Genomic DNA, 22,416 nt, shown 5'->3' with positions numbered 1-22,416 from the left:
AATCAACTTTGAGCGGCTCTACCTCCTAAAATATCATTTTCTGTTTAATAAGAGTTATATATTCTTAGTCCCTCTAGTCCCTTAGTTCTCTATTAAATACATGTATTAGGTTTATTGAACGCTTTCATGAAATTTTTGATTTTTGCCAGGCTTTTCGGGCAGAGGCGCCATAATGCGCCGTGGAGTAGTGGTAGCGTAAGCTGCCCCTGAAGATCTTGGGCACGCACGTCGCAAATTGGAAAGTAGCTCGGCCCAAAATCTCTTCGGAGGTTGCCGCGCCTTACATTCATTTGTTATATACGTCGATAAGAAATCGATAACGTTTTGATGGCAAAACGTTAGCTTTTCCATAGACAATCGATACATTTTCGATAGGATAAAATATCGATAATTTTTCGATAGCAAATCGATAACGCGCCATTAACAAATTGGTAGCACTCCAATAAAAAAATCGAAAAGTTTTTGACAGTATATCTATATCGAGTATAAAAAATCGAAAAGTTTTTGACAGTATATCGGCATATTTTCGATAAATAATCGATAACTTTTTGATAATGAATCGATAGCAAACTGATAACTCGTGGGTAAAAACGACAGCTCATTGATGATCATTGTTACCGATAACGATGTGTTACAGCTTCAATTAAAAATCGCTATCTCATACATACATACCTTTTCGACATTACACCGTTAACTCGTCCTTTCCTTTTCTTTCTTTTCCCTGCTTTGCGTCGCCTTCATATGCTGTCCGATTTCGCATATATCACGTACATTGTTACCCTATCACGCTAGAAAGTAGTGACATCATTTACGCTTAAATTCTGTTTTACCTCATCAGGCATACCACTGTCAAAGACAAAGCTTACGCTTACACTTACCTTGCCATTACATTCTGGACCTACCCAAACCGTAAGCAACGCTGTTTACACATCAAAAAACGTTTATTTTATAAGAAAGCCCCTGGTAAACTCGTGTTCCTCCACCGAAATCAAAGTACCTACGAGTTGTCTTACGCACGCAATTTGATCTATCGCTGTCTCTTATCCTTTCAGTAATATGATTTAAACATTCCCTTACTTTCCTTTTAACGCACAACTAACCAATCTTCCCATTCCCATCTTTTCTTTACAGATCTTTTTATATCGACATCGAAGTTATCAAACCCAAAAATAATATAACAGGGACCCAACTCTTATATAAATTTATCAATCGGTGAGAGTGAGACATGAAAAGCAGCTTTCTGTTGCATAACTTTCAAAGCGACACTGGTATACACATCACCACACGATAACAAATAAATTGAATAAAAAATTATACCCAGACATACGGCATTAACAACGTACTTCAACTTTTATGTAAGTAACGAAAGCGACCCAACGGAGCTCAATTAAAGTACATATATTGAAGAGAAATAATTGGCACAGACTTATTTTCCAATACGAAATTGAGTCGCAGAGTGCAACAGACGCCAAACCGAAAAAATATAACGAAAGTATACACAAGGCTCTTAAAATAAGCCAGCGTAATTGCAAAAAAGAGCAAAGGTCAGCAACAACCAAAACAATTAAAACTATCCATTATTAAAGGAAATGAAATAAGCGAAGCGAGTGAAGGAATATAGAGGACAGCACACATATACCAATAGCATACGCTTACGGTAATATCCAGCAGGAGCTCCGGTAACCGTTAATCGTTGTCGGCGTCCTCGCCATTGTAGTCGTCGCCATACTGGCAGTCAGTAGTCGCCTTAGTATCATTGACGCCATGTCGGAGTCGTGTCAACGTCTCCGTTTGCCATCATTGTCAGCGGTGATGCGTACAATGCGTACCTCCCCCACGGATTACACTGCTTCAACAATACTTAAAGAGCAAAGGCGTGTCGTCATGATGGGTGCAGCACGTGTCGGCAAAACTTGCATCGTATCACAATTTCTCTATGATAAATTTCAAACGCGTTACAAACAAACTGTGGAGGAGTTGCATCGTGGTGAATATGAGTTGCCGGATGGGTCAGCGTTGACATTAGATATTTTAGATACATCCGGCTCGTTTGAATTTCCAGCAATGCGTACATTATCAATATCAACATCGGGCGCTTTTATATTGGTTTATGCGGTGGATGATAAGCAATCGTGGTATGAGGTGGAACGGTTGAGGAATCAGGTGAGGGTTGCACTAAGATGATGATGATGTGCATGTTGTGTTACGAGTTCTATTTTTGTTTTATTACATTGTTAGTTATTGCACGTGTATGCCATGTTCAAAGGTTTGTAATTTTAAAGATCTAATATTCTATATGAAAACATGAATGACTTTAATTTGATAAGTTTCTGTGTCCAGGGTAGAGATGTTGAGCTCTAATTGGTATGGGTTAGGTTGCGTTAAGTTATGTGAGGCAGCAGCCCAGTAAAAAATTTCACTTGGGCACTCTTTTGGCTCATTTTTGTCATATTCTGGTGATACAAGCTGTCAAGGATTTAGCGAATCGCTTCGTGGCAACGATAAAGTAAGGAATGAGACAGGCATCGACTGATCGAGATATTTTGGCACGTGGTTGAAGAGTTAGCAAAGAGGTTGCACCTACTTATATGCAAAATATGGCTGCATGAGCGCGAGCCTTCTAATCGCCCCAAGTACGGTGGACAACGTGTTTCAAATTGTTTAAATTGAATAAAAAACTTTACTTAGTGTGTTGTTTAAAGGACTATTATCAAGCTCTATTTGTGCACAGCATTAACAATAGGTCGTTACCCCTCCCATCTCTCCACTATTTCCAGTTTTTTCGCTTCAAGTACCTTGGCATTATCACCGACTAAGTCCTCGGAAATTTTATTTACGATAAAGACAAACAAAGTGCGGGCACTATTGAACACTTTGTGTATGTAGTCGCATTGTTTAAGCTCAGAGCCTAAAAAAAAACAAATTCCAAAACAGATTTGTACGGCTACCGCCGAGTGCTGTACCCTCCTTTACCAACTCATCAGCCTTTTCGTTACTTTCTAACCCTTTATGACCGGGTCCCTAGTATAGATGTGTCGTCCATCCTGAGTGAAGTCTCTTTGATGCTTCTTTGCATTCCATGGCACTTCTTTATGAAGTACCTTTTTCGGGTTATTGCCTTGATCGCCACCTGACTTTCAATATATATACATATTGATGCGACTGCAGCTTAAGCACGCTTCCTCCAGAACTTCTGCTGCTTTCTTCACGGCTATAATTTCGCTTGATAGACACTGCAGTGATTTAGCAGCCTGTGGGATCTTAATCGACATATTAACCAGCAGATCCGACTCCTTCCATTAATTTGGAACTAACCCTTCGGCTCTACTGTGGTTCCAAGATATTTTTCGATGCTCAGGCGCTGTTTCATATCGCCTGTTTGCCATATATATAATGGCGTTATACTCTTGTCGCCATTTACCCTGCACTCAAGCTGCACCGAAGCCTTAAGCCTTATTGCAGTTGCTAACGTGTTATTTTTGGCCATTAGGTTCGCAGGTGGGATGTGTAGAATGGCATGCAATGCTGCTATCGGGGTAGTTTTCAGCGCTCGCATTATGTTAGCCTCAAAGTTTTTGGTAAACGTACTTTTTGTGTAGCTGTCCACAAAACTAGGATCCTGTGTTAGCGGTAAACCCGACCCCAGATTCCCATGCGTGTACATCCCAAACTGCCTTATCTATTACAAAGCTGATTATTGGAAGACATCTTCCGCGTATGATGACTGAAACGTCATCTGCATACGTCGTGAGTTTGACTGTTCCTCTGTCGAACCACCTCAGCAATTGGTTGATGACCAGCGGCCACAGCATTGATGAAAATACTCCACCCTGTGGCGTTTCTCTGTTTACAGATTTTGTGGCCTCGCATGGACACTTTGGCTGCATTTGCTTCAATCGTGTTGAGACTGTCGAGTACTTATCGTTTCGAGACATTTTTGAGAGCCCCGACAATGTCCAGGAAAACACCCAGGACATATTCCAGGTGTTCCAGAGCTTTCCCTATATTCATAACCTCCCTGAGCGAAGGCAGTATCAACTGACTTACCATTGTCGTGCTGTAGAGAAAAATGCCCATTGTTATTCAATTTTAAGCATACATCTATTAATATCTCTCGGGTTTTGAGCAGAAAAGATGTCAAACTAATAGGACCAGGCCCGACGAGAGGGGTGGCATGCGGTGATTCCGTCCGGGCCCGGGGGTTTCTGAGGGGCCCGCGATTTATAGGTACTAATACATTTTTTTTAATTCAGGAGAGTTTTTAGTTGTTCCATGTGCAATTTTTAAGCCGAATTTCAAAAGCAACGAATATCTGCATTTCGTTTTAATATTATAGTGAAGTGTGAAAAATAATTTGAAAAGTCCTTTTCCTTAAAATTTAAAAATAAATATTTCATTTGGCAGCTGGCTCAAAACGAGTTTATAGAAGTTTGTGCAAAACCCGTGAAGGAAACTATATTAGATCAATGCAAGAAAGCCAAATGTTTTGCTATTATCGTTGATGCTACGCCTGATGCTAGTCATGTTGAAGAGACTGCGTTCATTTTGCGCTACCTCCATTTCAATTCGAAAGCAAAAAATTTTACAACTCAAGAACGGTTTTGGCTTTCGGGGATTGTAACAAAAAAACTGGTCAGGAAATCGCTGATTTCATTTGCCATACTCTAGGTAAACATGAAATGCTATTGAAAAATTGTCGTGCACAAGGGTACGATAACGGCGCCAACATGAAAGGAGCTTACAACGACAAAAACTCGAATGCTGATTACTCGCCTTGTGCAACCCACATACTCAAGTTATGTGGTGTTGATGCTGCAGAATGTTGTAGGGCTGCAATTACTTTCTTCGAAGTTGTAAAAAAATGTTTTACTATTTTCAACAGCAGTCCACAACGATGGGACATCCCCCAAAAAAATGTACCGAGCTCTTTACATTCTGTCAGACACTAGGTGGTCGGCTAGAATTGAGGCAATCAGACCATTCGCAAACCATGTTCCAGGATTAACACAAGCACTAAACACATTACTTAAGCTAAATTTGACTGCACAAGCATACGGAGATGTTACCGGCATTCTTAAGTACATCAACAAGTTCAAATGTATCTTGCTGTCCTCAATTTGGTTCAAAATACTGACTACCATTAATGAAAGAAACGTCGCACTCCAAGCTAGAGACGCCACCATAGATGTTGAGGTCCGATATCTAAATGCCTTATTAGCTGATTTGAAGTTGATCAGGAACCAATGGGAAACAATTTTAAACGAATGCAAAACAGTTGCTATTCAATTGATCATCTCGCCAAAGTTTCCGGACATTCGAAACAGAAAACCCAAAAGACGTTTTTTTGAAGACAATGGAAATGAGATGATTACGGATGATCCAAAGTCTGATTTTAAAAACAATACATTCTTGGTGATCGTTGATTCGGTAATTACTGGCATTACGGAACGATTTGAAGCCAGGGATGAAACTACGGTTCGGGCGAGCGCAGCAAAATTTGTCGAAAAATATAAGTCGGACATTTCTCAAAGCTTAGGATATGAAATAATTCACTGCAAAAACATTTACGAAGCAAATTTTGATAAAGGTCTGTCGCCATTGGAATTGCTAAATGCCATCTACATATGTATGTTCAAAATCTGTATACGATTTTCCCGATTACGATTGCTTTACGTATCTTTTGCACTATACCTGTCACCGTAGCTAGTGCAGAACGTTCCTTCAGCGTCCTTTCAAGAATCAAAAACCTTCATAGATCGTGTTCATCTCCAGAGTGAATTTCAGGACTTGCCACGCTTTTTGTTGAATCCGTTTTGGCAAGACAGTTAAATTTCGATATTATAAAAAATGTTGCAGCGAAAAAAGCAAGAAAAGCCACTCTTTGATATCCGAACCTTATATATTTAATAATTAAAATTTATAATCATCATTATATTTATCAGAAATGTACTAAACTGTTACCAAATAACTAGAAAAGATTATTTGAAAAAATACGTGGCTGTTAAAAGAGAATTTTATTTCTACGTTATGCCTATATGGCACTACTTTATTTTGTCTTGGATACCAAACAAGAATAACTAACGAAACTTTATGGGAACTTCAAAATACAAAAAACATTTCTGCCATGAGAAAACCAGACCACTATTCCCCTCAAAATTTGAGTTTGACACATTTTTGTTTATGTTTTAAATTTTATTTTTTATTAACATTTTTAACAATAAAAACAATGCAAGTAACACTTTTTTTCTCAAAAAGTTGATTTTAGTTGTGTTTTTATGCAGGAAATTTTCAAACTAAAAACGAAATTTTCATTTATACTCGGTTTTGTGAAGCGATGGGCTAAGGAGTTTAATGATCCGTATCTGAGTAAGACGTCGTTGGTACGACCAATCTTAGAGTATTGTTCGTGTGTCTGGTGCCCAGGGTATCAAAACTTTATAAAGCGTATTGAGTCAGTACAGAAGCAATTCATTATATTTGCACTACGTGGTCTTAACTGGGATTCTAGTTTGCATTTGCCACCATATAGAAATAGGCTTCTCCTTATAAATCTGCCAACTTTAGAAAATCGAAAAACTTTACTCGGGGTAATGTTCATTCACAAGCTCATTATGGGCGAGATCGACTCATCTGATCTTGTTAGTCGACTAAATTTTGCTGTTCCTGGTAGAACGTCCAGGCACTTTGTGCCTTTTTATTTACCACTTTGCAAAATTTTGCCAAAAATAATCCACTGCGAAGTTGGTGTTCGCACTACAACAACTTGTATAACTGCATCAGTTTTGAATGTTCGTTTTCCGAGTTGCATAATTCAATACTGTCACGTCTGGCCTGATATTTTGTACTTTCTTTCCTATGTATGGTTGAATTTAAATATTTTTAAATCTAACATTAATTTTATGTTTTATATATCTTAGTAGTCGACCGCATTGTGTCTGTGTCGACTTTAATCCAAATAAATTAAATTAAATTAAATTTGTCAGAAAAAATAAGGAAAAAACGGCCGAAAGTAAAAAAAACCATCTAAATACAATCTGGCTCGTTTAATTTTAATGAACTAGATTGTATTTTTCTTGTATTTCGTTAGTTTTTTGAAATTTAGTTTACACACTTAGACCAGTACTGAAACTGTATTAGGAGGGAGGGCGACAAGAGAAAATACAAGAAAAATACAGAGAAAATAGAGTAGTGCCATATAGGTATTAGAAAAATCCAGTATATATAGTAATAACGTGTGTTAATTTTATTTTCAGCTCTTAGTCCAAAAATCATTTCGTTAATGGGGCAACAATTTTTTTTGATGTAATCCATCAATAATGATTCATGAATGAGACGTCATTAATTCAAATTAATTAAATGCATTAGTGGATTTTTTATCGGGGGCCCGTAAATTGTTTAGTCCCGGGCCTGGATTTTCTCTCTACCGCCCTGAATAGGACTGTAGTTTTTCGAGTGCAGCTCACTGACTTTTCCCGCTTTCGGTATGAATACTATCTCAGCAGTTCTCCAAGGTTATGGGATGGTTCCGTTGTATGCTACCCTCAAAGATTGTTCTAAGCCATTTTTCAATCGTTCCAAAATTAAGAACTTGAAAACGCTTTTGTGCTTGAAATAGTTTTAAATGTTCTTCATATCAAAATGTAGGTAGCATCCCGATAAAAAAAAAAAACGTATCATGGTCACCTGTATAATATTTGGCAGAGTTGGGCATTATTGGAATAAAATTTTATTCGAATGAAAATGTGTCTAAAGAAAATAAATCAAAATTAAGTTTTTTATTAATAAATTATCATTTCATAAATTTTTTATAGATAAATTATTTTTGAATGATTTTCCCATTGAAAACTATTTTCTAAACCTCGTAGTTTGCTTATTCAAAAATGTTGCAAACAATTTTTTTATGTTAACTGAAAGACAGAAAACATTTTTATTTGTTATTCGAATAATGCATAAAATACTTTATTCGTTACTCAAATAAGATTTCTTTAAATAATAAAAAAAAATTGCCCAACTCTGATTTATGGTCACCATGGATGCATTTTGTTTACAAGAAAACTTAATAAAATAATTTGTACCATGAAAATAATAATTATATTTGATATGTATAAAAAATACTTGACAAATTATAACAGCAGTAATGTGAACACATTTCAATATCAAATCGTTTGTCTATAAAAATTACCTTAACAACCGTCATAAGTATGTATTTTTTGTTGGTGTTTGTTCGAATTCATTATATATATGTGTTATATTTTGTATACAAATTTATTTTTTGTACTAACTTTTTTCTTCAATTCTCTTTTATATGATTGTAGATAATTGCAGCGCGTGGCCTACAAGTACCCATAGTTGTTGTTGGCAACAAGGTAGATATAAACGAATCAGATCGACAAGTAGAACATGAAGTAACAGAAATGATTGTTTGCGAAGATTGGAAATGTGGCTATGTTGAATGTTCGGCGAAGGAGAATGTGGGTATTATAGAAATTTTCAAAGAATTACTGGTACAAGCGAATATTCGTTATAATTTAAGTCCGGCCGTGAGACGACGAAGGCAATCTTTGCCATCTTATAGTAGTGCGGGTGCGGCACGTAATAGCAAAAGCCCATCACAAAAATTTACGTTACAACGTCATTCATGTACAATGACATGAAGGACATACACGCACACACATTTTTTTTTTAAGAAACCAAGCAAGTGTAGGGTAAGCGCGGTAAACGGCATATGCGTCAATTTATGATTGCAATAATTTCCTTAACATACGCGTTATTATTGCCCTCTTTCATTGCTCAGAGATCAATTCGACCAATATAATAATTGCGTTCCAATGAAGTCTGATCCAGATACCTATAAAAATTTAACATGCAAGTGCAGCAACAAAGTTGATCTGGATCAATTTTGAATCCACAGGGAGGCTCTGTTGATTTGGTTTTTTGTGTAAAATTTTTGATAGCTTACCCTCTTTATTTGCCAACAATTGCAGGCATATGCACTAGGGCATACGATATTTAATAAATTTTTTCAACTCTACCACGCATAAATGTTTAATTTAAGTCTGAAAGCAAATTATTAACGCCATAAGATAATTACTTTATATTCATTTTAAACCACGACGGAAAAACAATTTTTATTTAGGTATCTACAACGAAATATGAAAAAATCCAAAAACCACAACATAAGCCGTGCTTTTTTTTACATGTATGTACATTAGAGCGGATCAAATTTTTTTGCCTATCAGGAGTATAGCAAAAACGTAATCTACAGTTGATTCTAAGAAAAATTGCTGAAGACACCATAGCTCCTGATGGGGAAAAAAATCCATCCATACAATTTGACATCTAAATTTGTAGGTCAAAAAAGCTTATCATCAAATAGATTATAGCTGTGTTTTTTTAAACAGTTTTATTTAGGTTGACTTGACAGGCTGGCTGGTTGGATGGCTGCAACTGAAATTTAAGTAACTTCTCTACAAGCTACAAGCTTGAAACTTGGAATATAGTTCAGAAAGCGATGACAATGCAATAATAAGAAAAAAAATAATTGCCGCTAGGTGGCGCCAGGGCCGAGATATTCACAAAAATCGTATTTGTGGTCCGATTTGGTTGATATTTGGAACACATAATACATACAAGAATAGAAAGCGACCTATGAAAAAAATCGCCGCTAGATGACGCAATTGGAACACATAATAAATACGAGAATAGAAAGCGACCTATGAAAAAAAATTCCGCTAGGTGGCGCAAGGATTGAGATATTCAAAAAAGTGGTATTTGTGGTCCGAATTGGTCCATATTTGGAACACATAATACATACATGAATAGAAAGCGACCTATGATGTCCGATTTGGCTCATATTTGGAACAAATATTACATACAGTCCGGTAGAAATGATATCAAAATATCTTGCAGTTGGAGGAGGGACAAGCATATGTGGCGCAGAGTCGAGTAAAGTCTTTGGAAGGATTATGTATTAAGGAACTAGATAGTAACAAATTGTCAGGAAAGTCCTTGCAGTAATGAGCCACTAAATGAAATAAATAAATTGAGAAATAATAGGCAAATGAATAAAGACCGAAAACTTGAAAAAAAAAATAATAAAAAAAAATTGTTAAGTTAACCGATTTTATTGAAAACAATACTTACATGAAGTAATAATAATACTACAAGCCAGAAAATAATTAGGTAGGTCTTGGGTACTAGTCATCACACTTCTCATCAATCTAGGGCGGTGATCAGACAATTAAATAAAAGCCTTGGACGCTTAAATTTCTGTTGTTAGTCATAAGTAAGACCAACTGAACCCTAATCACATTTTTAGAAATTTAACGCGTCCAACGCTTTTATTTAATTACCTGATCAACGCCCTAGATTGATGAGGAGTGTGATGTCCTAGGACCTACCTAATTATTTTATAGCTTTTTGTATTATTATTACTTCATGTAAATATTGTTTTCAATAAAACCGTTTAACTTAATTATTTTTGTAAAATTTTTTTATTTACATCTATATACATATACGCTTAAACTTTATATGGACTGCTAAGCGTTAAACTTTATCTACACTTCTGAAATTGCTGCGCAGAAATTTAGTATGTACTCCGAAATTTCAATACGCATTATACTCAAATGCACCTAAAATGTGTGTCTACCTACAGATGGTGTGTGTCCACTATTCACCGTAACCGATTCAGCTATAAGTTTTACACTATGGCCACCAGAGGTGTGTGTCTCCGCTTTTCGGTATAACCCATTTTTTTAGCGAGATCCTATTTGCATTGTGCTTCTGGTTAACTTTACCTGAAAATTGATGGGATGCGTCGCACAAATTTTATGCAGACTCCGAGCGGCATCTGCAAGGCAGATGAATTTTCACTAAAAAGCTTTCTTTTTTTTCTCGGACGTTGTGGCAGCGCACTGCTCTCAAGTGGCCCGATGAAACCAGGATAATCCTGTTATTTTTGTTTTTTTTTGTTTTTGTATTTTTAATTCATACATTATTATTATTTTTTTTTTTATTGCATAAAAACTCTTGAACAGTGTGCAAAACCACTGCTAAGGAGCGACCCCGCTTAGAAAGTTTTTTATACTCAGCGTACTCTGCACACAGAGTATATGAACTTTGATTGGATAATGGTTGGTTGTACAGATATAAAGGAATCGAGATAGATATAGTCTTGCTAATCATCAGTGTCGAAAAAAAATTGATTGAGCCATGTCCGTCCGGCCGTCCGGCTGTCCGTTATCACGATAACTTCAGTAAATATTGAGATATCTTCACCAAATTTGGCACACAGGCTTATCTGGATCTAGAATAGGTTGGTATTGAAAATGAGCGAAATCGGATGATAACCACGCCCACTTTTTATATATATAACATTTTAGAAAACAAAAAGACCTGAAATTTGACGTGTCGACTAACATTGAAACTCTTGACAAAAATTTGAAAAACATTTTTAAAATGGGCGTGGCACCGCCTATTTGTACTAAAATCTATTTTACGAATATTACTAATCATAAATCAAAAATAGTTAAACCTATCGTAACGAAATTCGGCATAGAGGTTGCCTTTTCTATAAGGAATGCTTTGAAGAAAAATTAACGAAATCGGGTAAGGACCACGCTCACTTTTATATAAAAGATTTTTAGAAGGGTCGCGAACGAATAAAATAAGCTATATTTTGGCGAAAAAGAGCTTTGTATCAATAGAATTTTACTTTTTAAATTGAATTATGACATTAAATTGGAAAACACTAAAATTTTTTAGAATGGGTGTGGCACCGCCCCTTTTATGACTAAGCAATTTTCTATGTTTCGGGAGCCATAACTCGAAGAAAAATTAACGGATCGTAATAAAGTTGGGTACACAAATTGTCTCTATAATAGAAAATATTTCTAGTAAAAAGGGAAGGGCTCGGTTAAAGACCACGGCAACTTAGATATAAAACAATTTTAAAAAGATCGTAACTAGAATAATAAGCTATAACTTAGCAAAAAAATAGTTCTGAATGAATGATATTTCACTTATCAAGTTTTATTGTAATAGGAAATGGGGAGACATTTTTTTTTAAACGGGTGGTGCCACATGTTATGTAGAAAAGTAATTTATCTGAAATGAAATGTGCAACTGAAGCTTACGCTGAGTATATAATCTTCGGTTACTTGTTTTTTATTAAAAACTTTTTTTATTAATTTTTGATGTCAATACTTCATCAGAATCGATTTTTTTTAGAATCGTTCGATATCCTTAACTATGGAGGTTTTGTCAGCATACAATCACATGACTAAAATTTTATATTTATTGATAAAACTGCCGGAAAATATATTTATTGTAATTTTTTTTTTATAAATTTAGCTTTACAGTAAAAAAAGATTGTCTTCTATTTTCAAAAAGCTCGACTATGCGCCTTTGTGTTGGTGGCTACGATGATGAAAAAACTTTATCGTCACAATCAATTGGTTCTTAACAGCATAGGAGATTTTGGGGTCGCATAACAAGTCAGACAAGCTATTCTTGTTTCAACATAACAGACACCAGTTGCGAACACCAAGGGAAATCAAGCCTTCTTTGCAGAGGTTTTCAAATAGAGGTGCTGATAGGAATACTTTCTGTGCAGAAGCATCTTCATGCATTCCCATAACATGGCATAACGGAGTGCACCATAACTCGTCATCAGGACTTTCTCTAGAAAACTCCAAAGGGCCATCCCGTGGACTCTTGACACGATCTAAGATTCCGACTATTATTAGCTTATAATTAGCAAGAGATTTCTCCGATTGAATCCTAAGCTAACATTGCAGAGTAGGCAGAACGAAATTGGAATATCTTGAAAAAAATATAAATGCTCCTTGGTACTAAAGGTCGGTATATATACTGTAAATAAATTTGGAAAAAACACAGAAAGTTTTTTTCAGTATCGAATACACTAATAAACAAACACCGATGTGAGGACCTCTGATGTTGCCAATTAGTCCCAGTCAATCGATTCTAGATCTACACCACGACGGCCGCTATTTAAAAAAATACTCTTCTTATAAAAGCTAGGAGTGATTACCTAATAGTTTCCCCACTTTCAATCAAAAATTTCTCATCCCAATATAAAATTCCCAATTGCAATATCAAGGGAAATAAAAGTTTCTTGTCATATGCACATAATGTACTCCGCCTCCTTTTGGATAATATTTGTTCGAATTCTTTGGTCACATACATATTTACATATTTCTTTCTGTTATATTTCAGATCAGGTATCTTTTCGTTCTCTCGTTATGAATCAATTTTAAATAAACAATTTTTCGGTGAACTTCGAATTTTTGAATAATTTTTAGTTGTCAATTTGTTAGTATATACATATTTTTTTTTCATACCCAAGGACATAAGATTCATATGAAAGAGTTTTTCCTTGCACTTTCATAAGAAATTCGGGCACTTTCAAATAAATTGTAATTATATGTGAGGGCATATGGTAGTGCGATGATTTTAAAATTTTTTTGAAGTGTAAATTGCTATGTGTACCTATGCTTCAGAGCAATAAAATAAAACAAAGGTGCTTGTAGTGAATAAGTGTTAAGCAGCTCTGATCTTAATCATTCATTGATTTTAAGAAAAGCTCACTCGGTCTTATAACGGTTGGATAAAGCTGGTGGTATATCATTTTTTCTCTGCTGTAACAGAAGGGGATAGACCCCATCCGGTTCTGGTAACTTTAATGGGCTGAAAGTGGACAAAGCCCACGCCACTCGCGTTTTTCTTCCCTTTATGTTCGGCAGGCGTGGTGTGTATGGCGGCCACCGTGGTGTGATGGTAGCGTGCTCCACCTACCACACCGAATGCCCTGGGTTCACACCCCGGGCAAAGCAACATCAAAATTTTAGAAATAAGTGTTTTCAATTAGAAGAAAATTTTTCTAAGCGGGGTCGCCCCTCGGCAGTGTTTGGCAAGCACTCCGAGTGCATTTCTGCCATGAAAAGCTCTCAGTGAAAACTCATATGCCTCACAGATGCCGTTTGGAGTCGGCATAAAACAAGTATGTCCCGTCCCGCCAATTTGTAGGAAAAATTAAAAAAGGAGCACGACGCAAATTGGAACAGAAGCTCGGCCTAAAATCTCTTCGGAGGTTATCGCGCCTTACATTTCAATATTCGGCAGGCCTCTCATTATTGCTTGTCCGAAAACAATGTTTTAGGTGAGAACTTTCATGACTTTTCCGGCTGCTTAGTGTAGCTCCCAGTTACATTTCTGTGATATCAAAAGAGTTCCTTTTGGTGTCGCACTGCTGTATGATGTTATAGCGATTATGTACGGAGCCCAATCACCCGTAGCTTTTGCTCTATTAAACAACTTCCTAGCTTGGCATCTCTGTACAAGCCTTTTGTTGAATTAAAGGAACATCACGTTTTATACGTGTTTTTCGTTGGGGGCAACTCACATTGAAATCCGCTTCCTTCTCAAGCTCATGTGGCGAGTTTACGGGTCGCTGTGTGCTCTTTCCGGTTTGGTTTTCTATGATTTCTAAGAGTAAGCCTGTGCCCAGGAAAGTGACCAATGCCGAATTCAATGTATTTATCGTCCGACATTGACTACCCTCCAGAGACATGCCAGTTAGTGACAGTGGTGGCCATTTTATGGCTGCAAAAAGGGAGATCTGGAACTTCTCCTTTCATAGCATTTATAAAAGTGGGTTCGTTGTTTATTTTATTTCTACTAACATACTGAACTCGCCCCTCTTGTTGATGTTCGTGATAAAATAATAAACTTCCACTCAACTTCACTTTCTTGGTTAAGCGAAGAATGGGAGCTTTTTTTTAGATACATTTTAAATATCTTAAAGGTGGTTCTACCGGTTTGTACACAATTTAACTTATCGAGTTTTATCGATAAATTCCAATTGATTTTTTTCAAATTTTCTTGGGTTCAACTGGTATTTACCAGCTTCACGGATTTGAAATAATTTTTACATATTTTTTTATCAATGTAATCAATCTGGTTTTATTTTTATCGATTTTCAAGCACTTTTATCCATTTTTGGCATATATGTTGCCACCGCTTAACGTAGTTCGTTAAATTTTGTGAGCGCTACTAAAGCTATTTAGTAGCAACGCAAATCACAGCTTTGTTGATACATATTGTCGCAGCTTATTGCTATGCCACTAAACCAGCGGCAGTTGCTTTAACAGTAGGCCAGTCACAGCGAATTCTTCAAAATCATTTCTGTGATTTCCAGCAACTTTGAAAAATTTTTCAATCACTAAGCAAAAATAATGGGTGTAATTTTCAGACTCTGTAACAAAATAACAGGTTCCCACCTTTTTATTCGTGATTTCCAGCAACTTTGAAAAATTTTTCAATCACTAAGCAAAAATAATGGGTGTAATTTTCAGACTCTGTAACAAAATAACAGGTTCCCACCTTTTTATTCGTGATTTCCAGCAACTTTGAAAAATTTTTCAATCACTAAGCAAAAATAATGGGTGTAATTTTCAGACTCTGTAACAAAATAACAGGTGCCCACCTTTTTATTCAATACTACTGGTTGCCGAAAAATTTTGAATTTAAGACGAATCCATTCAAAACACTCTAATGTGCGCGATATGTCATGCAAAGTGGTTGCATCAAAAGCTGCTATTCACATCATGATATGCTATTGATTTTCTCTTTTTTTTTGAGCTGATGACTCTGCTGACATCACTGTCATTGAAAATGCAAAATACTCGAGCATATGGACGTATGTAGGTAAAATAGTAAAACCACATATACATTTCTTGCCAGTGCGACAAAAAAAAATCGCATTCCAAGAAGTAAGGTTTTTATAGAGCGATTTTCCAGCAAATTCATACGAAGCGACCTTTCTGTCCAAGGCATAATTTAAATGTGAACAACTTTCGAAGCATGTGTCGGTTAACTACACTCTCACCCACAGTATTTACATAATGTAGTTACTAACATATTATCAAGTATTCACAAAAAAAAAGATATCATAAATTCTCAGAAAGATGACCGCCTGGCATGTCGCTTGGAAATAACAAAACGCAAAGAGATAAAAGAAATGGAATTGGGAAAACACAACATATCTTTTTTTTTTAGGAAGTCATATAATATTTTCGGTTTATTACTTATGTGCGAACAAATAGGCTTATTATATCTTTCCTGAAAATGAAATGGTATATTAAGTTTCTCACTAATCTCATCGTTATAAACCTTTACAGAAGAAGTCATAGACCCACCAATAAGTATACCGAATTCATCAGGTTGACAATCTGGTTTGATTTAGCCATGTCCGTCTGATTATCTGTTTTTTTGGCGCAAACTAAGTAGTCCCTTAATTTTTGAGATATCTTGATAAAATTCGGTGAAAGGGTATATTAAGGTGCCCGATTAGACATATATTGGAAGCGGCCGGATCGCAGCAATATAGCATATATGCCCCATACAACCAATTTTTCACAAGCTTCAAATTCCACCAGATACTTTCGTATATAGCACGTTTTGTATATACCCCATACAACCTTTTGTCAAATATGATCTCATAATTACTTGAAAAAATCTAAAAAAAAATGTTCCATGTTTTTTGGTTACCCGCTTTGAGTTTTTAATAGATTAAGTAAATACTAGCTGTGTATTTTTTACATGTATACACATGTGCACTTAAAATTTATATGGACTGCTAAAGGACACACTGAGCGGCGGGACATGTAGCGGCAACGGCGCTTCACTTTTTTGACTGTTTCATCAATATTGCCGCTCAAGGCGCGCCACGCAGTGCTGCTGCCCCTAGGTCTGAGTAGCTCCTTAAGAATACATGCAAAGCATATTTTTTCGCATAGTGTAGTGCAGCGCAGTATACCCTTAGCTTAATTGTGTCATATCATTATCTATACTTATGACATTATTGCGCAGAAAATTAGTACTGCCAAATTTTAGTATGCATTTATACTCATTCGCAACTGAAATGTGTATCTTCATTTTATCCCTACACTATTCTCCATTTCAATGACCGAAAAGTGTGTCAGTCCAGTATTCATCGCAACCGATTCCGCTATATGTTATACACTATGACCAACAGAGGTGCATGTCTCCGCTACTAAACACAACTCGTTTATTTAACCACTGCCGCGAGTCTTCAATAATTGCCGCTAGATGGGTCTCCTAAACATTATCTAAGTGATGATAAGCATTTTTTTTTACCCGCGAATGCAGTTGTATATACATGTAAAAAACACGGCTATTATGAAAATAGCTTTATTTGGGCGAAATATCTTTTTATAGAAATTTGTAAATTCAAAATGCGTACGTAATGTAAAATTTACAAAAAAAAAAACCGAAATCGGGTAGTTTAAGCAGAACTGTTAGCATAAGTACAGCAGCGAATACGAAACTAGCAGTGGCCATTTTATAAAGCTTCGAAAATTTAATTTTTCTATTTTTATTTTCAAGAATTAATTTTAACTGATATGAATTTTGTAACTGAAAAAACTTTACGAAAATTTCGGACTTTTTATAAGAGTTTCGTTTTTGGAAATATTTTTTTGAGTTTACAGTTGTGTAGCCCAATAAATTTTATAGCGTTTTCTTTTCTGGAAAATGTTACCCTCATGTTGCATCCTTAAATTGTAACTTTTGAGCAAAATGGCCTCTTTTTATTCAGTGGAAAATATTTTCTGTAATCATCACACAAATTCCATTAGCCTAACAAAGTACAAGCTATAAGTTTATCAAAACCTGCATTGATTAAATTTTTTTTCGACGACTGTTTCAGATTTGCTTCCACATAAAAAGTAAAGCTATGTATGCACCCTTCGCATAGACGAAATGTGAAACACGCTTCGAATAAAAAATTGTTGAAATCATTGTGAGATTTGAGAGACCTATAAGTTACAAGCCAAATTTGCGCCTAGATTTTTTGTAAGCGTTATAAACTCGGGTAAACATCTGGACAAATTAACATCCAAGGCTACAAGGTGTGCAGATACATCGCAGGCAAGTCCTGGGGATGTAGCCCTTTGATTCTATGATGGATGTACACCATGATAGTGGGGCCCATTCTAGTATATCAAGCGGTCGCCTAGGCATCAATTTAATTGCAGTGCACAAGCCGCTCACTAGACTCCAACGTTTGGCATGCGTTCGCATCACTGGATCAATGAGCGCGTGACCAACACCACCGATGGAAGTGCTGCTCGTGCTGAACCCGTTATACATACTAGTAAAACAGACAGCACATCCCACCTTGGCTAAAAAAGCTAAAAAAGGGTTCGATAGAAGCAAAGTAATTCAGTTCCTCAACACGGATAGACTGGCGGAGTAACACCCGCACTCTCCTAAAATCTGTAAAGAGTTTTCAAATGCAGTTGATAAATAGAGATAAATAGGATGCCTCAAAAGTTTATGGATTCCGCAATGTCCATACACATGTATGGTACGCCACAACTCTGTGCAGAAATAAATTTTCAACGTGAATACTAAAAGAAGAGCATGGTGATAGCTAGCGATAGTTATGCGACTAACAAAGACAAATTCTCGATTGAGATACAAGTCCATGACGGTGTAGAGAAATTGAATTGCCTATCAACCAGAAACATCAGATCAGGGCTCCAATGAGCCGTCAGAAAAACATGTTAGGAAACTAATAAGAACTCGCACAATAAAGGATGAGTTCAGGAGGGAGAGCAATATCTGAGAAACCGAAATTGGAACCAATCCATAAGGCCCTAACAGCAAAGATATTGCTGGGAGGATACAAAACCAAGCGAAACAGAGCTGCTATGTACCGCGCCAAAAACAAATTAGAAACGCTAACAGGGATACTCACAAGTCGTTGCTGACTCAAAAGTCACATCCACAAGCCGTATATCTGTTCCAGGTGCATTTATCGGTTCTGAAATAAGAGTATGCACAGCACATCCTTCTCTACTGCGATGCTATTGCGAAAATAGGATTAAAAATATTTGGCTCATTCACGCACCCCATGAAACCAAGTGCCTTACCCGATTTTCTGAAGGTGTTCGGCTTGGACGTGGTACTGTGAACAGAGGATGGCACAGTAGACCTACAGGTCGCAGTGCATTAACTCAAACCATATATGCTATCCAGCTTGTGCTGGTATGTTGCCTGGCCCTAGGGCCTTGTGGCTTTTCAGGTTTGTTGCGGCTAATTGTAACGTGTTTACTGTATTATTAACTTTAGTTGTATCTAAATCTGGTGCCAATATCCTGAATTAGCTTTTATTTGCCCTAGCGGTTAAGAATAGTTCCCACCGAGTGATTTAAAACGCATGTGAAACGATTTTTGAGTAATTCATGTACAAACACACCGACACACAGAGAGAAAACTAGAGACTATAAGCCCCACCAATTTCTAGGAAAAATGAGGTGTTGAAAGTTGTAGGTTTGTAGCTGAGTTAAAATTTAAACATATTTATCGTCTCTCAAAAATGAATATTCATGTGAAAAAATATTTTTTTTTTAATGTACGAATTGCCATCTTATTTACTGCAAAAACGAATACAAAAAAAAAAATTAATAAAGCACAAGTATAAGATATATACATATATTGAAAATGTATGAAGAGCTTAATGTATTTTTATAAAAGTATTTTTTAATATTTTAAATTTGAGTATACTTATTAATTGCAAAAATGGATTTAAAATTGAAGAAAAAAAAAATTTAATAAATGGAGAAAAAATTTAACTATAAAAATAGAGTAAAATATAAGAAAACAAAGTAAATGTACCTATGAAAAAATATATGAAGAATAAAGTATGTAACAACAACAATGTAAGAACAATAATAAGTACAACATGTACAATATTAGCATCGAATTGATGTATGAGTTAAGTAAATGTATTTGCATTTAAGTTTATATGTAATAACAAAACGCACAGCTATTACATTTTTTTTATGAAGTATGTATGTATGTGTGAAAAAAACAATATTTAATGAAATATTCAGTACGTTTTAGTATTATCGCATAAAATCGAGCAAAAGTTTAAATTAAATAGGTATCTTTTAGTTTTTTTTTTAAATAAGTTGATGAATGATTAAAAGCACCAAAAAATTAATGTTGGTTAGCGGCTTAAAGATTTTCATGCCATAGCAAATATTTGAACAGTTATGGTAGTAGAAATTACACTGGATCACAAATTCCAATTTTTTTCCTGCACCAGAGACGCGATTATGAAATTCCTATATAAAATCACCCCCTGATTTCGAAAATGAAGGGTATTTTAAATTATATGGTAACGTTTTTGAGATATTTACGAATAACGGTTTTTCCAAAAAAAAAAAATTGGGTCCACTTAATCATATATATCTCAAAAACGAATTGAGCAATTCCAAAACGGTTTGAAGCTTTTAAAAGGTAATTAAATTTTGTATGAACTGTACGTACATACTTTTTGCTAGACCCTGCACATTCAAAGATAACGAAGAATCATTACGGATTTTTTCCATTTTTTTTTTGTAAATATATAAAAAATTTTTACTTAGCGAGGAAGCATCTCGAAAACCTTTTAATTTTTGGCAGATTTGTTTTTTTCTCTCTAAGCTCTGTTTTATTACAAAAAAAAAAAAAAAAAAAAAAAAAACTAGCTCTCATTCAACAAAATCGATGGACCAATACAAAAGTTGCAAGCATTCAAGTAAATATATCCATTTAATACTTAAGTACCCTACTGATACATAAGTGTTAATATTCGCTAACTAACTGATATATGAATACTGAACGAAAGCTTGTTTGTTTTGCGGTAAAACAGAGCTTAGAGGGAAAACAAAAAAACTAACTAACTGATATACGAATACTAAGACATATGTACCAGTAGGGTACTTAAGTATTAAATGGGAATATTTACATGAATGCTTATAACTTTTGTATAGTCCATCGATATTGTTGAATGAAAGCTTATTTTTTTGTAATAAAGCAGAGCTTAGAGAGAAAAAAACAAATCTGCAGAAAAATAATATAATAATAATATTAATGAGATCAATTTTTTTTATATTTTTACAAAAAAAAAAATGGAAAAAATCCGTAATTATTGTTCGTTATCTTTGAATCTGTAGGGCCTAGCAAAGTGTTGTATGCACGCTTTATAGAAAATTTCATTTCCTTTTAAAGGCTTCAACCCGTTTTGGAATTGCTCCATTTATTCATGATATATATATGATTAAGTGGACCCAATTTTGTTTTTTTTTGGAAAAAACCGTTATTCGTAAATATCTCAAAAATGTTACCATAGAATTAAAAATAGCCTTGATTTTCGAAATCAGGGGGTGATTTTACATAGGAATTTCATAATGGCGTCTCTAGTGCATTTTGGCTGTAAACCAGTGCTATTTTTACAATTACAGTAACTGCACTAATGTATGAGAATAAAAACAATTTTCCGTATGGATTATATAATCTATTTAAGGTAACTGCAGTTTCTTGTAATCTGCGTTATTAACATAGCAGTCTGTTAACTAACTTCCGCTCCAGCATATCTAACAAATTAGCAAGCTTGGTATGAATAAAAATCATACAAATGTTTTAAATTAAGACAGTAAAACTTAAAAGTGGTTTTTTCTTTGTATGCAAGAAAAATTAAGAGTAAATGCGTTTATGTGCAGATGTAGTGGCTTTTGTAGGGTTAATGAAGTTGTTGTCAGGGCCAAAGAAATCAAATTTTGCTTATACAAGTGGTCTACGTGAAAAAAGTTATTAATGTTAATTATAATTTAGATATATGTACGAGTTTTGACTTTAAATTAATATATGCATAAACATTGATTTATGTATGTGGGGCATTCCATGCCGACTTAACTTTCCAATGGATTTTGCAAACACCAATTTCGCTGAAATTTTAACAGCTGTTTTAACGCGTCTAAAAAGATATATTATTAACAGTAAGTTTAAAATTTCATAAAAATTCAAAAAAAAAATAAAAAAAAAAAAACAGAAGATTCCACCTAACTTTTCAGTAGTATTCAAGCTCTTGAGGAGGAGGAAATGTCAAATAGTTTAAAACTAAGAAAAAAATTCAAAAATATTATTAGGAGCTTTTAAAAATTTCTACAGTTACTAATGAGAAAAAATTTGTAAAAATTGACATTTTTCCATAAATTGTAAAAGTACGAAAATTTCAAAAAAATAGGGCGAAAGTTATGTGGAATTGTGCCAAAGTGTCAAATGATTCAAAAATAAAAAAGAAAGATTTGTAAACAATATATAGCGAGCTTTTTGATAGTTTTTGAATTACTACGAAAGAGGAAATAAATAGGCAAAATATGACCAAATTTAACATGTTTCAGAAAATTCGGAAAATTAAAAAAAAAAATTTAAAAAAAAGAATTACACATTTTGCTAAGGAGAAAAAGATTCATTTAAAAGAATTTCAATTTCAAAAAGTTAAATAATTCAAAACTTGAAAAAAAAATTAAAAGATTAAGTTCC

At 35.0% G+C, this 22,416-nt stretch overlaps 1 protein-coding gene across 1 annotated transcript; it reads left to right on the top strand.

The window, feature by feature from the left end:
* Positions 1–1,554: 1,554 nt before the first annotated feature.
* On the top strand, positions 1,555–8,906 carry LOC137244894 (ras-related protein Rap-2b-like). Its single transcript, XM_067774619.1, has 2 exons — positions 1,555–2,163; positions 8,316–8,906. The coding sequence occupies exons 1-2, from the start codon at positions 1,765–1,767 to the stop codon at positions 8,652–8,654; spliced, it is 738 nt and encodes a 245-aa protein (XP_067630720.1). The 5' UTR covers positions 1,555–1,764; the 3' UTR covers positions 8,655–8,906.
* The last annotated feature ends 13,510 nt before the right edge of the window (positions 8,907–22,416 follow it).

The sequence above is a fragment of the Eurosta solidaginis genome, chromosome 3, assembly GCF_040869045.1.
Source record: "Eurosta solidaginis isolate ZX-2024a chromosome 3, ASM4086904v1, whole genome shotgun sequence".
In the NCBI taxonomy this organism is placed as follows: domain Eukaryota; kingdom Metazoa; phylum Arthropoda; class Insecta; order Diptera; family Tephritidae; genus Eurosta; species Eurosta solidaginis.
Note: the sequence above shows the minus strand (reverse complement) of the source record. Positions and strands in the feature narration are given on the sequence as shown.

What these genes read in the sequence shown, in the direction of transcription:
- LOC137244894 (XM_067774619.1), top strand. Translation starts at nt 1,765, where the DNA reads ATGTCGGAGTCGTGTCAACGTCTCCGTTTGCCATCATTGTCAGCGGTG. An exon ending in TGGAACGGTTGAGGAATCAG is followed by an intron (nt 2,164 to 8,315) that starts GTGAGGGTTGCA and finishes ATATGATTGTAG; the next exon opens with ATAATTGCAGCGCGTGGCCT.